The following is a 14,061-nucleotide window of genomic DNA, read 5'->3' as shown; positions in this document are numbered from 1 at the left end:
AATACAACGTTTACAATAGACCCGAGTTAACCAATAGTGGAGCCAAATATGGGGGGGAACTCTTCAGCCCAACCCCTCTTGTTGGAGCCGGGCTTATTTTAATTAGTGAAGAGGAGGAAAATTAATACAGTGCCCCACATTTAAGCAAAATAAAACCTAATAACCAAACAATCCAAAAAAAAAAAATAGGTTGCCTGGCACCCACTGAAGAGTTGCCAGCCCGTGTGTGGGTGAGCAGTCTGGTTTTCATCACTCCTCATATTCCCAGAGTCCAAATATGGCCTTGTAGTCTTCCCACATGCCGCTGATAGCACCGGCCCATCACATGCCACCAGTAGACACGATTTGCTGAGCGGCCCTCCACCCGCCGGACAGAGAGGTGGCTCCCGGCTTTGACAAACACTGCAAAGAAAGGGTTGTGTTCAGGCCGGTGCAGACTCATTTCCTTCCCTTGACAGGTCGAGCACAGGGCTGCTGCTCAGGGTCTCCCAGGAGTCTGTGGCATTCTCTAGTGCTCTCTGCTCTCCAGAAGTTCCCGCTTTCTGTCGATTATGTAAAAAGCACCTGTTCTAGGGGCAGCTAGGTGGTGCAGTGGATAGAGCACCGGCCCTGAAATCAGGAGTACCTGAGTTCAAATCCAGCCTCAGACACTTAACACTTACTAGCTGTGTGACCCTGGGCAAGTCACTTAACCCCAATTGCCTCACTAAAAAACAACAACAAAAAAGCACCTGTTCTCCCTGTTTCCTTCTGATGTTGACCTTGATCCTTTGTTGGCTTCTTGCCAGTTCAGCCGGGTAAGGTGGTATCTCTTGTTTGGTCTTTTTCAAAGGCAAAACCAAAAGACCCGTTCCTGAAGAAATACTGCCACCCCAAGAAAATTCAGGGCCTTGAGCTCCAGCAAATAAAAACATTTGGACGACAGATATTAGAGGTGAGGAGTATCTAATTTTCACTTAAAACATAGTGGAATTTATGTGTTCTCCGCCCCCATACTCCCTTTGCTCTCGTGAGGGGCACACCATCCTGTACAGAAGTGTCCAGGTAGGGGCAGAACGAGTTAGTTTAAGCTAAAATGGGAAGAATCCTGGGAGGTGACTCGGAAGGCCTAGAGTCCACATTGCATCTCTGCTACTTCATAACCGTATGACTTTGGGCAAGTCACAAAAGCAGATGTCTGAAACAAAGGCAGCAATTAATTTAAAATTTTCTTAACTTGCTTAATTGTGTCATTGCTGACAAGTGGTAGACACCGATTATGGTACCTGACTTTCAGGAGATGCAGTACTCGGGCATATTTATGGCCATGATTTCTTCCTTTTTGTCTTCATTTCCCATCATCTGGAGGCTCTTCTACATTAGTGTGAAGAAGTTGCAAAAAGCATGAAATGGCTTCTTCTCACCCACCCAGGACTTATCGGTTCATCTTAGGGGCCTCCAAGGCCTAGGCAGGCTTGGCCGCCGGGCTTGGCCGCTACTCTGTATGGACTTTTCCAAATAGATGAACACAAAGTGGTTGGATTTTCCCATGAATTTGGAGCTCGGTACGGGCTGTCTTGGTCTTGGAATGTGGCTCTTCATATGTGCAAACTGGTCAGAAGACCATCTTCCTCCTCGCCCATCTTAGATTCTTTTGGAGAATATTGAGATTCTTAACTTGTTTCGAACATAGAGGACACAAAAGAGACCGCAGAGAACGGCAGATGATACCTCACGTCTACACTGGAGTCTACTACTCCCATAAAGACGCCTCTTTATCCCAGTTCTTTAGAGAACTTAGCTCTTTACTTCATGGGAGAATTCATTGTCATTTCTCTTCAAGGGAATCGACAGAGATGGTGCTGGTATTGCCTTCCCAGGTGCTGTTTGATTTTTGTTTCAAAATGTGTTGACTTTTTACATCTTTTTTAAGTTTTATTGACGTCTCTTATTTTACATTACAGTTATTTTCATTATAATTATTTTTCCTCTCCCTCAATAAGCCTTCCCTTGTAACAACAACAACAACAAAAATTAGGTCGACTTCAAACAAATCTTTATTTTATTTTTCAAACAAGTCTTTATTAACGTCTGACAAATCAGAAGGTGTCCAGGATGGCAAGAGTCTGTAAGACCATCCCTTCCCAGGGGCAGCGGAAGGACTGAGGATGAGAAGGACAAGAAGGAATATCTTAGAGTCACGTTCAAGTGTCTGAAGAATTGTTCCAGGGCAGAGAGACGAGAACTTGCCTTGTGAAGGCGGGCCTGGAACAGTGGGGATGGGGGCATAGAGTTAGTCTTTGACCTGAAGTACAGAGAAGCCTGCTGATCCTTAGAGCTATTCTAAAATGGGCTGAGCTGCCTTGGAAAACAGTAGGTTCCCCCTCACTAGAGGTTTTGCTTCCCAGACTGGTCCGCTGCCACTTTGGGGGGATGTTGCAGAAGGCATTCTCTGTCAGACATGACTTAGACCAGAGATGTCAAACGCATGACAGCCCAGAGCACCGAATCAGACTAAAATCGAATTGGGAAACATTTAACAAGGTCACTAAGAACACAGTAGAACACGGGTAATGTGGAAATGCGGCTTTCTAAGACAGTGTTTGGCCTGCAGGGATCTTTATGCAGGGCCTAGCGGACCCTGTTTCCACCTGAATTTGACACCATTGGCTTAGGTGGTCTCTGTGGGGCCCTTCCAGCACTGGCATGCTGTGGCCTGGAAGGATTTTTTATAAAAGTCAAAAACATTTGACAGTTTTATATCTGTGTGCAGGGAGAGAGGCAAGGGAGGAACAGATTATAAATGCATGTAACCAGAGGCAGCTAGGTGGTGCAGTGATAAAGCACCGGCCCTGGATTCAGGAGGACCTGAGTTCAAATCTGGCCTCAGACACTTGACACTTAGTAGCTGTGTGACCCTGGGCAAGTCACTTAACCCTTATTGCCCTGCCCCCCCCAAAAAAAAATCAATGCATGTAACCCTCATTTTAACAGCTTTGCGAGATCAAACGGCTTTGTGCAGGCAAGGTGATGTGTGATCCCACTTTGTGTCTTGCCTTATTTAGGCAGTAAGATTCCTCCACGAGAAGGGGTTTCCTTACGGACATCTGCATGCTTCCAATGTGATGCTGGAGGGAGACACCTGCCAACTGCTGGACCTCGAGAACTCCTTGTTGGGGCTCCCTTCCTTCTACCGGTCCTACTTCTCACAATTTAGGAAAATTAACGTAAGTGGCCCACGGTGCTAGCAGGGGAGGAGTGTTTCAGAGGAGAGAGATGTGTTCTCTCTTTCTTTCTTTCTTTCTTTTTTTTTTTTTTAAGTGAGGCAATTGGGGTTAAGTGACTTGCCCAGGGTCACACAGCTAGTAAGTGTTAAGTGTCTGAGACCGAATTTGAACTCTGGTCCTCGTGAATTCAGGGCCAGTGCTCTATCCACTGCACCACTTAGCTGTCCCAAGAGAGAGATGTGTTCTCGTCACCACGGCAGGACACGGGATTGCGGGGGAGACATTTGGGGAACGTGAAATGTTTTGGCCAGGACAGGCTCACCTGAGAGAGCTAAAGCAGTTTGGTGCTGTGGGAAGAGCCCTGAGGACTCAGGCAGGAGACCGAGGCCTGCCTTTGGGCACTTCCCTTTCCTCGTGGCTCAAGGGGAGCTCGCAGGGGTCTGCTCCGGGGCTCACGACAGCTGCTTGTCCTCTGGGAGCCAAGCGGCATCTCTGCTGGTTAGGGTGGCAGGTGAGGGATGCTGGGGAGACACAGACCACGCAGAGTGAGCCCTAATCTGACTTGGTGCCTTCCTGGCATTTGTCACCCGCCTGTTGGTGTGATTCATTTGTTATACAGAACGGTTGGTGAAGCCTGAGTATGGAGGCCAAGGGAAGCTTGGAGATTGAACCTTGCATTTCTCCTGCCACGAATGGCCGTGTTCTGTTCTATTTTCCCACAGACGTTAGAAAGTGTGGACGTCCATTGCTTCGGACACTTACTTTATGAAATGACCTACGGTCGGCCTCCAGACTCGGTCCCAGTGGACACGTTCCCACCTGCGCCATCCGAGGCTGTGGGTCAGTATGCTCTCAGACTTGTCTTTCCGGCTTCACCTGTGGTTTACATGCCCACATACTTCCTTCTCACTGTCCAAACAGAGAGCCCAGTTGGGGCGATCTTGCTCTTCAACTGAGACACCTGAAACATTTACAGCCTTTCAGCTGCCTTGAATTTAGGTATCCCCTGAAATGGCCAGGGGAAAATCCAGACTCTGCACACCTGCTAAAGTGTTTGCACCACAGTCTGAAATAGTGCTAGAGTTGTGGGAGAAAGTTGCTGCGATCCCGGGGTCATGCCTGGGCACGGGTGATGGCATCTGAGCCAAAGCGGATCTCAGATGGCCCCATTCAGATGGGCAGTATAGGAGATGAGAGAGGCCCTGCATCTGGAGACATGACCTGGCTTCAGATGCTGGCTCTGCTGCGTACCATCCCGGTAACACTGGGCCAGTCACTATCCCTGTCTAATCCTCAACTTCCTCATAGTAAAATGGGGTTACTCAACCAACCAGCCAGCATTTATTAGGCACCTATAATGTGGCCCGCTGTGCTAGGCACTGGGGTTGCCTAGACAGAAACGAAGCAGTCCCTGCCCTTGATGAGTAAGGGGAGACATCCATCCATCCATCATCTATCTATCTATCTATCTATCTATCTATCTATCTATCTATCTATCTATCTATCTATCTATCTATCCATCCATGTATCTATCTATCTATCTATCTATCTATCTATCTATCTATCTATCTATCTATCTATCCATCCATCCATCCATCCATCTATCTATCTATCTATCTATCTATCTATCTATCTATCTATCTATCTATCTATCTATCTATCCATCCATGTATCTATCTATCTATCTATCTATCTATCTATCTATCTATCTATCTATCTATCCCTCTCTCTCTCTATATATATATATATATCTCTCTATCTACCTACCCATCCATCCATCATCTAACTGCATCTGTCTATCTTCCTGTGCATTTGTGTCTGCCTCTGTCTTAATCTTCTTGCCTTTTGGTCTCTTTCTGTCATCCATCTCTTCCTAGCTTTCCCTTCCATCACCAACAAAGCTGAAATAAGACATCTTGGGAGGGGAGGCAAGAACAACAGCTTGAGCTGACCTTTGAAGGACATCAGGGATTGGGGGGGGGGGTGAGTGCATTCTGGGAATGGGGACGACACCTGTGCCTGGAATGCTCACCTCTCATATCTATTGCCAGATCAGACGAGAAGGACAAGTACTTTGTGAGCCTTAGAGTGAGTGGTCATGGTCCTGATGGTTATCTCCATTTCCAATACCTGAGGCTTACAAAGACCTTTGGATCCTAAGCTGGCCATTGGTCTCACCTTAGGCCTCCTTGGGCATCATGTGGCGGTGAGGCAGCCAGGCTTCTCAGATGCGTTTAGAGCTCACAACAGGATCATATTGACTTCTGCTTTGAAAGGAATGCATGGTTTTTGTGAATGGAGTCTTGGATTCCTCTCCCCTCTTACACTTTGGAAACTTATTTCTGACATTAAACCGTTGCCTCGTCTCAGCGTGTGGTCTCCAGACGCTCTGTTTTACCTCCCCCAGTGCCGATGCTGAGGGCTGCCAAAGTTTCTCTCCCCAAGTTGGCACCATCTGTGTGTGCGTGAAGTTTTGACACAGTATTGATCAGCCAGCAGAGACTCATCAGATGGTGGCGGTGGCTTTGCCAGTGCATTCTGTGTAACTGAATGGTGTGTCTCTTGGTTTCCAGTGGCCGTGCTAGAAACCCTGCTGTCTCAGGAAGCCTGTAAGAATGGCATGCCCACCGTCTCCCGCCTCTTACAGATGCCGTAAGTCCAGGGGGCCTGTTGGGGGGCTGGGGAGATCTCTCTGGTGTGTGTGTGTGTGTGTGTGTGTGTGTGTGTGTGTGTGTGTGTGTGTGTGTGTGTGTGTGAGCAGCCATATTTCTGCCATGCCTTCTGGCTTACTAAGAGCTTTCAGCGTGATATCTCAGAGAGGGAGAACAAGGATGAGGGTCCCATGTCTTGTCCCAAGAGCCCTGACCTCTTCCCTTCTCCCTTGATCAAATACCTGGTCGTGACCGGCCCTGGTGAGTGCCCTGCCCCCTCAGGCAAACGTGGCTGACAGGTTGCTGGGGCCGGGAACACTGACCCCTCCCCCAAACCCAGGCCCTCTCGCTCCCCTGGCCTCCGGCCAATGGCGGCATTCCCCTTCTGCTTTGGTCCCCATCCCTGCCAATTCGGAGGCAGCCCCGACTCCTCTACTGCTGTCCTGGCGTCCACAGATGGAGCTAGGAGTGTGTTTCTACAGGAGACCCTTCCTGGGCTGTCCATCTGCTAGAGCCCCAGCCCCCAAGAGCTACCTCCTCGCTGTCCCTGTGCCTTCTCCTTTGGAGTGAACCTCTGAAGGGTGGGGACCCACACTCGGCACAGTGCCTGGCACATGGTGGCATATGACAGGCACATATAGGCCCTTCATGGAGCCCCACAGAGAGCTGGATGGGTGTAAGGGTTCCCTGGATCAGGGCCCTCTGCAGTCATCCTCACGTTGGGGCATAGGTGGGAGGGAAAGGCAGCTGTGGGGTACGTGGGTTACATGAGCTGTCCTCGGGGCATAACCACTGTTTATGACATTGTTTCCATGGGAAAATGTATTCTAGGCCCTGAACTATGGCTTTTCAAACTCTCAGGACCTTCCCCTGCTCCCCCTCCTGCTATAAGGAGGGAAATGACCTGGCTGTAAAAACCATCCCCGCTCCCAGCCCAAGGGGTCTTCTCTCTGGAAGCCATTTGGAAAGACCAAATCCAGGTCCTTTCTCTTCACATAATTGTGGCCCATGTTTGCCTGGAGCAGGGGCTGGTCACATGTCAGCTGAGATCCTCTCATCCTCCCCAAGCCAATCCCACCAGTGCCTGGGGACACACGGGGGAAATTAGGCAAGTGAAACACTCTGGTGCTCATAGCACGGGCGTGCACACACACAAGGACACACAGACACAGACACATGGACACCTGCATGCATACACACAGATACTTGCATACACACATGCACAAATGCGCGTGCACGCGCACACACGCACACACACACAGGAAAGGGAATCCTGGCCCCTTGAAGCCCTGACCTCTGGGGATTTCAGAATTCCTTGTGTTATTTTCAGTAACTTGTGTCACTGGGGTTGAGACTCCTGCCCACCCGGCAGCAGGCAGCCGTTCTGCGGGAAGGTGTCCCACTTGGGATCTGCTTTTCTTAAGGGGGGGGGGGTTTGGCTGCTAGATTCCACACCCGGCAGTTCCCTTTCCATGCCTCTGAAGATGCCCCTGGTCAGGCCACAGGCCTTTGCTCTTGGGGAGTTCCCAATACCAGCCAAATCACAGATGCAGACCAAAAGAGAAAAGATCTGAGAGGTCCCTCTGAATGTCCTCATCTGCTTGGTTGTGAACTGACTTTAAAGGATCTTGTTCTGTTTCTGCAGACTATTCAGTGACGTGTTTTTAACCAGTTTGGAGAAGCCGCAGTTTAAGGTAAGCGGGGACCTCGTGTGATTTGGTGGTTGGGGACTTGTTGTGGGCTTGGCACCTCTCGGGGGCCAAAAAAAAGAAAGCTGGGGTGCTGAATACAGCTGGAGAGGTTCTGGGGACCTTTAAGGAGGTCCTTTGAGTTAGGAAAGTCTTCCTACTGCAAACTGCAAAGGAAAGGGATTTTCTCCAGTGGATCAACTCGGAAAAGACATGAATTATCTGCCAAGGAAGTCAGTTCCCCAGGAACCCTCAGACACCCCATCGTTTCCTAGGAGTGTGTTTGCCTGCTTGCTTTCTCCTCCCCCCAGCCCTTACACTCCTGGCTACACAGATCATCAGGCTTTAACAGCGAATGGGCCTCAGTGTTCCTGACCAGTGGCTCTATGTACCCATTTTCTAGGCTATATACATTGAGTTAATCAGGTTCACAGTCTGATTCTTGGAGCCCTTCTCTGGTTCTTAGCTTGGCCTAGAGGACCTTATCGTTCCTTCAGTTGTGCTTTGCTTAGCTTGCTCTCCAGGAAGGGTTGTGGCTGAGACTCTGAGCAGTAGCTTGTAGGAGCCCTGGGCAGAAGAATCTTTGAGAGAGGCACTCTTTGGTAGTTAATAAGGGTGTGACTTACTGATCATGGCTCAGTGGAAAGAGTGTTGGGCGCAGGGTCCGGACCTGAGTTCAGTTCCTCCCTGGGCCACTTACTCATGGACCAACTTTGGGCACGTTCCCTCCGCCACAAAACAAGGAGGCTGGACCTCACGGCCTCTCACGCCCCTGGAGCTCGACAGCGCTGATCCTGAGTTGTTTCGCTTTGCCTGCTCTTGATGAAAGGGCTGGGCAGCAGAGGACACTGTTGGTGCCAGAGGTGGCGGGGCTGGATGTGGCACTGGCAACTTCTTCCTTATCATGCTTCAGGTGGCTGCTTCGATCCCAGCCAACAAATACTTCTGGGAGGAAAAATGGGCATGGGAAAATGGGCTCGGTTCTTAGTTCACCCTGATTGTTGATGGGGGCCTCCTTTCTCTCTCTTTTTCTGTGCAGATCCCCACCAAGCTAAAAGAGGCGTTGAAAATCGCCAAAGAATGCATAGAGAAGAGGCTGGTTGAAGAGCAGAAACTGGTGAGTTGTTCATGGTTGTTCATGTTTTCCATGGTGCCCCAAACCCTCTTTCTTTCCCCATTTAGGAAAGATGTAGCCAGTGGGAATGGTTAGACTGGATGGTCAGTTATCTATCTGGACCTGCACAATGCTGGACTGCATACCTTCAAGATGGGTGGGTGGGGGGAGAGAGGGATGGAGGGGTGGGTAAGAGAGGGAGAGAGGGATGGAGGGGTGCGTGGATGAGTGGAACAGTTATTAAATAAACTTAGTCACCTCACTATGATCTGGGAATATACAAACAAGCAAATAAGACAGCCCCCTGGCCTCAAGGACTTGGCATTTGAATGGGAGAAAACTACACAGAAAGGGGAAAGCAGGGGGTGGAGAGAGATCCTCAGAGTCAGGGCCACTAGTGAGGGAGGTGGAGAAGGGGAGCTGGCAGTGAAGTGAGTGTGATCTGGGCTTAAAACGGTGGTCCAGGCTTGGGGTTCACCCATCAGAATAGTGGCCTCTGGGCAGCACTGTCTGAGGGGGTGGAGACATCTAGAGAGTGGAGGGTGGAGCTGGGAGTGTCCCAGAATAGTATCTCCCTCCTGGAGAAGAGGGAAAAAGAGGAGGAGTTGGAGCTGAGGAAAGACCAGTCTAATCCACTCATTCATTCATGTGTGTAGCCAGTGAGCCTCAAACGTTTCCTTTGTGCAGGTCTGTAGTGGGAGATGGAGCTTTGTACCCTGTCCTTGAGTAGCTTCCCATCTGATGGGGTGAAGCCACTTACCACAAATAACTGGCACGAACAAGAGGAGAGGACCAGGCTTCCATAGCTCAGGGATGACCCGAGGTCATAAGCCTGGGTGACTAGGAGTAGGGGGGCACCGGTAACCAACACGTTCATGCTGGAGTAACTGATTGAGGGGGGCGGGGAGCATGGGTTTAGTTGTGGCCGTGTTGAGCTTGCTTTGCCAACAAGACACTTATCTAGAACAAGTGTTCTTACTTTTTTAGGCCATGGCCCCTTGGGCAGTCAGGTGCGGCCTATGGACCCCTTCTCAGAGGATTGTTTTAAGTGCATAAATAACACATAGGATTTTAGAGGAAACCAATACATTGAAATACAGCTGTCGACAAATTTTTCCCATTGAATTTTACTGAATCCTTTGGGGGTCTGTGGCCCACCCCCCAGGTTAAGAATCCCTGGCCAGCAGGCAGATAACAGTATGGAGGTAGGGGCTGGGGAGAAGTGGAAGTTAGAGCAATTTGGGAGTCACCTCGATGGGCGTGAAAGTAGTAGCCATTTCAGCGGCTGAAGTCACCTGAGGGTGAGAGAAGGTGAAAGAGCTGGGCACACACCTTGTATCTCCTGGACTGTATCTGACCCAGGGTCACCGAGGAGAGCCGGGTGGCGAGGGGTTTGGTGGCAGGGCCCCTGGGAGCAGAAGAGACGCCCGAGCAGCGGGAGGCCTGATAGGGGGGACCCACCTGTGCGTGTTTAAAACCCTTCCCAGGGTGGCCCGGCCCACCTTTCCAGACTGACCACACCTGTTTTCCCATGTGCACTGCATTCCGGCCAACGTGCCTGTGCCCCCAGCATACCTGTGCCCCCAGCATACCCTTCCTACCCTGCCCTCCCCTGTCTGTGCTCTCATGGGCTGTCCCCTAGGGCCCCCTTGTCCAGTTCCCTTAAAGACCCAGTGCCAGGGGCCCCTCCTCCACATGGCCTCCCCTGATCTCAGGGTTTGGTTTAGTGCTTTTCCCTCTCCTTCTCCCTCTCTCTCTCTCTCTTTCTCTCTCATACACACACACACACACACACACACACACACGCACACACGCACACACGCACTCACAATCACTTTGTATACACTGTACTTCTCTCAGCACCTCCTGCTTCCCTTGGGTCGAATGAAAGCTGGAGGAAGGGGCTCTTTTCATTTTTGTCTCTGAATCCTCAGCCCCTAAGAGGCAGCAAACACAGTGCGAAGAACCGAGGGCCAGCCTCGGTGCCTGGAAGACCTGGGCCATACTGACCCTGGGCAGGTCCCCGACCCTCTCATTGCTCTAGGCCAGAGGAGTTGGAGCGGGGTCTGAACCAGGTTCAAGTGTAGTTCCTGTCTAATCATGAAAAGACAGCTACAAATGAGGGGTTTTTCTGAGGCCTCACAGGGCCTGCAGGGAGCCTTATGAACAGTGTGGCCCCCACTCCTCTGTTCCCTAAGACTGCAGAGAGAAGCTGGCCCACCTCGGTAGAAGGTGTTTCCTTCTCCTGGGGCCCCCAAGACCAGGGAGAGCCTGGGCCCTGTCCAGGCCTCCCTTCCCCAGTCCCCAGCAGGAGCTTAACAAATGTTGCTGACCTGAGACAACCTCCAGGGCCATAGGGGCTTGGAAAGGGGCGTCCATCCGTGGGACAGAACCGAAGGCCGGCAGAGGGGATCCCTCCTGTGCAGGACGGGCCTGATCCCTGGGGTTGTTATTTTTTAAAGATTCACCAGCACCGCAGATTGACAAGAGCCAAGTCCCACCACGGCTCTGAGGAAGAGAGGAGGAAACGCAAGATCTTAGCCCGGAAGGTGAGGAGGGAGTGGGCGGTGCGGGGAAGGAAGTGCCTCCTCTGGGGACGGCGGCCTTCTGGGCAAGCCGGTGGCAGAGGTGCTAGGGCGACCCAGAAGCCCTAGTGTGCAGCATTTCTTTTTTACAAACTACATGTAATCTACAGGAAACAGGCTCTCATTCCTGATCCCATCCCTCTGTCGTTCACCCTTAGATCGCCCGTGTGTATTGATATGTCAGCAGATCCTTCTCACCTCGTGAGAATCTTATCCTTAGCTTCCCGTGGAACTATAAAGAGGGACAGTTGGATAGAAAGGAAGAGTGCTGGGTGTGGAGACAGAGGACCCGGGTTCAAATCCTGCCCCTGTCCCTGCCCCTTACGACACTAGAGAAGTCACTTTCCCTCGGCGTCTGCTTGCCGATCCCTAAAATGAAGGGTTAGGATTTTTACCTTTGTGCATGTGACCTCACCCACCTCAGAGTCTCTTTTAAGTACACAAAATAAAATCCACATGATTACAAAGGAAACCAATTATACTGAAATATATACACGTTGTCGTGTGTTTTCAAAACACACACAAATAATCATGTTAAAAAAAACCCCAAAACATTCACAGACCCCATGTTAGGACAGACCAGGTGCCTCAGTCAATGCAAAAACTAGTGGAATTTTACTTGGAAATTACATTTTTTCCTACTATTTATACGCTTTGCTTTTGGGTTTAAAAAAATGCATCAATTGACGCAGCTTGATCTTCCAAGATGTTCTTAAATTTCAGACTTTGTAAAGCTGACTCCCAAGTCCAGACGCCTATGTGTGCGGCCACATAGGACCTTGTCTATTTTAAATCTGCACCCGCTTCAGCCTGTTGACTCATTCCTTCCCTTTTCCTGCTATCTTTTTTTTTTTTAAAGAAATCAAAACGCTCTGCATTTGAAGGCAGTGAAGAACAGTCGGCCAAGTACAGCAACTCCAATAATTCAGGTAACTTGTTCAGATTGAACCCAGAGGAGGAGGGGAGCTCACTAGCCCACCAAGGCCTCTCTGGCGCTCTCATTTCTAAAGATGGAGGAGTGACAGATTCAGGCCCGACACAGATTTGAATAGTCACGTAAGCCTTTTCTCACACAGTGAGCAAAGTTCTTCAGCATGTAACCCGATCTGAAGAGTCGGTCAGCCAAAATAGAGCTTTGCCGAGAGGATCTATGGTTGAGTGTAAGGATATAGCACGGCTGGTTTTCTCACGCCGAGTCTGGGAAGGAGGGGGGCTTGTTGACCTAAGGCTTCCTCAGATACAGTGGAGGAAGAATGTACAAAGCACAGGAAATGGGGATCTTGTCAGTGTGAACAAGGAGAATCGTTACGTGTCCTTAAAGAGCAGTGAGGTCAGGAAAAGGGGGGCAACCCAAAGATAGGACTCAGATGGAGACATAGGTGAGGGACGGGTGATATCCCCTGAATCACCGAGGATTTACTGTAGCATCCTGCCCCAGGAAAAGGCACCTTCCCTGTTAAAACCAAATGGAAACCGTGCTTGCATGGCCCGCATCACCCACACTGGGGCTCTGCGGAAGAACTTTTTTTTATGCAGTTGCATTCTGATCAGGTGCCATGATGGTTTCTCCCATCCATTGGTATCACCTCAGGAGTGACTGTTGGTACAGGAAGAAATAGCATCCTCAGTGGCACAGGCTACTGGAAATTGCCCAAAATTGGACAGAAGGGCAGATGGATAGACAGATGGATGGACAGACAGATGGATGACTAAATGAATGAATGAGAGAAAAATTATTTTCTAAATGCTTCCTATGTGCCGACCACCATACTAAGTGTTGAGCGTACAAATACAAAACCAAGGACAAGTCCTTGCCCTTGAAGAGTTGACATTCTAATGGGGGAAACAACCCAAGTCAAGGAGTAGTGACCAAGAAGGAGCAGTTGGTCTGATGAAAGAAATTCTAGGGCCAGTGAGTGGGGCTCCAAGGCAGGAGTCTGACACACACACATCCAGGAATAACAGCAGGATTGGTTCGACCATGGAAATGGATTTTAAAACAGGCCAGACGCGAAGGAGCAATAAAAGGCAGAGGGGAAGTGGAGCCAGTGATGAGTGGGTTTTCTCTGAATTTTCTGAATTTTCTCACCATTGAGCAGGGAGTATATAATCCTCATTCATGTTCTTGGCTCATGCAGGAGTTTTCCATGTTCTTCTTTAGTTAATGTGAGCCTCTTTTTTTGTCTTAGCAGGATCTGGGGCAAGTTCCCCGCTGACTTCCCCATCATCTCCAACCCCACCCTCCACAGCAGGTAAGTGAAGAGTTGTCAAAAGTATAAGTTAATTACTCTTTTCACAACTAATGGAAGGGCTGCTCTGCTGAAAATCAGGTGTTATTCCATGAGCTCACGCATCTTTAGAAGGAAGTGTCTGTGCAAGAGAGGACTGTGATTTGGGAAGCAGATGGTTTGACTCCTCGGTATTCGAATACACATGTGGTCCTCCTTGGAAGGATTTCCCTGTAAATATGGTTCAAGTTTGCCATGGTGGCCAGTCTGTCTTCTGTGTCATATTTCAGTATGCAGTATGAGCCTGGCTGACCCTGTGGAAAATGGAGATGTGTTCTGTGAATGTTCCTGGGATATTCGATGGTCTTTAACTCATTGCCTTGGTGATGAGTTCCACTTATAGATTTTGAGTTACTCTATGTCTGTATGTGATCTCTGTCTTGTCATGGTTACCCAAGGACTGCATCCACCAAGTGCCAACTCCAAATATGGTCCGCCATTTTTTATTCCTATGTGTAAAGTTTACTACCAGTGGTTTAAACATTTAACCGTCCGTAACTGGTCAAGTGCCCGTTGCTAGCACATAGTT

General features: G+C 49.6%; 1 protein-coding gene across 20 annotated transcripts in view; it reads left to right on the top strand.

The window, feature by feature from the left end:
• Positions 1 to 14,061, top strand: part of PXK (PX domain containing serine/threonine kinase like) — an 86,633-nt gene that overhangs the window by 57,798 nt on the left and 14,774 nt on the right. For 11 of the 20 annotated variants that reach the window (XM_043977700.1, XM_043977719.1, XM_043977713.1 and 8 more), the window contains exons 9-17: positions 833 to 934; positions 3,045 to 3,206; positions 3,929 to 4,046; positions 5,780 to 5,858; positions 7,503 to 7,551; positions 8,585 to 8,662; positions 11,122 to 11,208; positions 12,104 to 12,173; positions 13,434 to 13,496. In XM_043977700.1, coding sequence (XP_043833635.1) covers positions 833 to 934; positions 3,045 to 3,206; positions 3,929 to 4,046; positions 5,780 to 5,858; positions 7,503 to 7,551; positions 8,585 to 8,662; positions 11,122 to 11,208; positions 12,104 to 12,173; positions 13,434 to 13,496 — 808 coding nt within the window. The remainder of the gene's footprint in view (positions 1 to 832; positions 935 to 3,044; positions 3,207 to 3,928; positions 4,047 to 5,779; positions 5,859 to 7,502; positions 7,552 to 8,584; positions 8,663 to 11,121; positions 11,209 to 12,103; positions 12,174 to 13,433; positions 13,497 to 14,061) is intronic. The other 9 variants (XM_043977701.1, XM_043977718.1, XM_043977717.1 and 6 more) reach the window with 1 other exon arrangement.

The sequence above is a fragment of the Dromiciops gliroides genome, chromosome 1, assembly GCF_019393635.1.
Source record: "Dromiciops gliroides isolate mDroGli1 chromosome 1, mDroGli1.pri, whole genome shotgun sequence".
Classification (NCBI taxonomy): Eukaryota; Metazoa; Chordata; class Mammalia; order Microbiotheria; family Microbiotheriidae; genus Dromiciops; species Dromiciops gliroides.
This window is presented reverse-complemented; position numbering and strand designations above follow the sequence as displayed.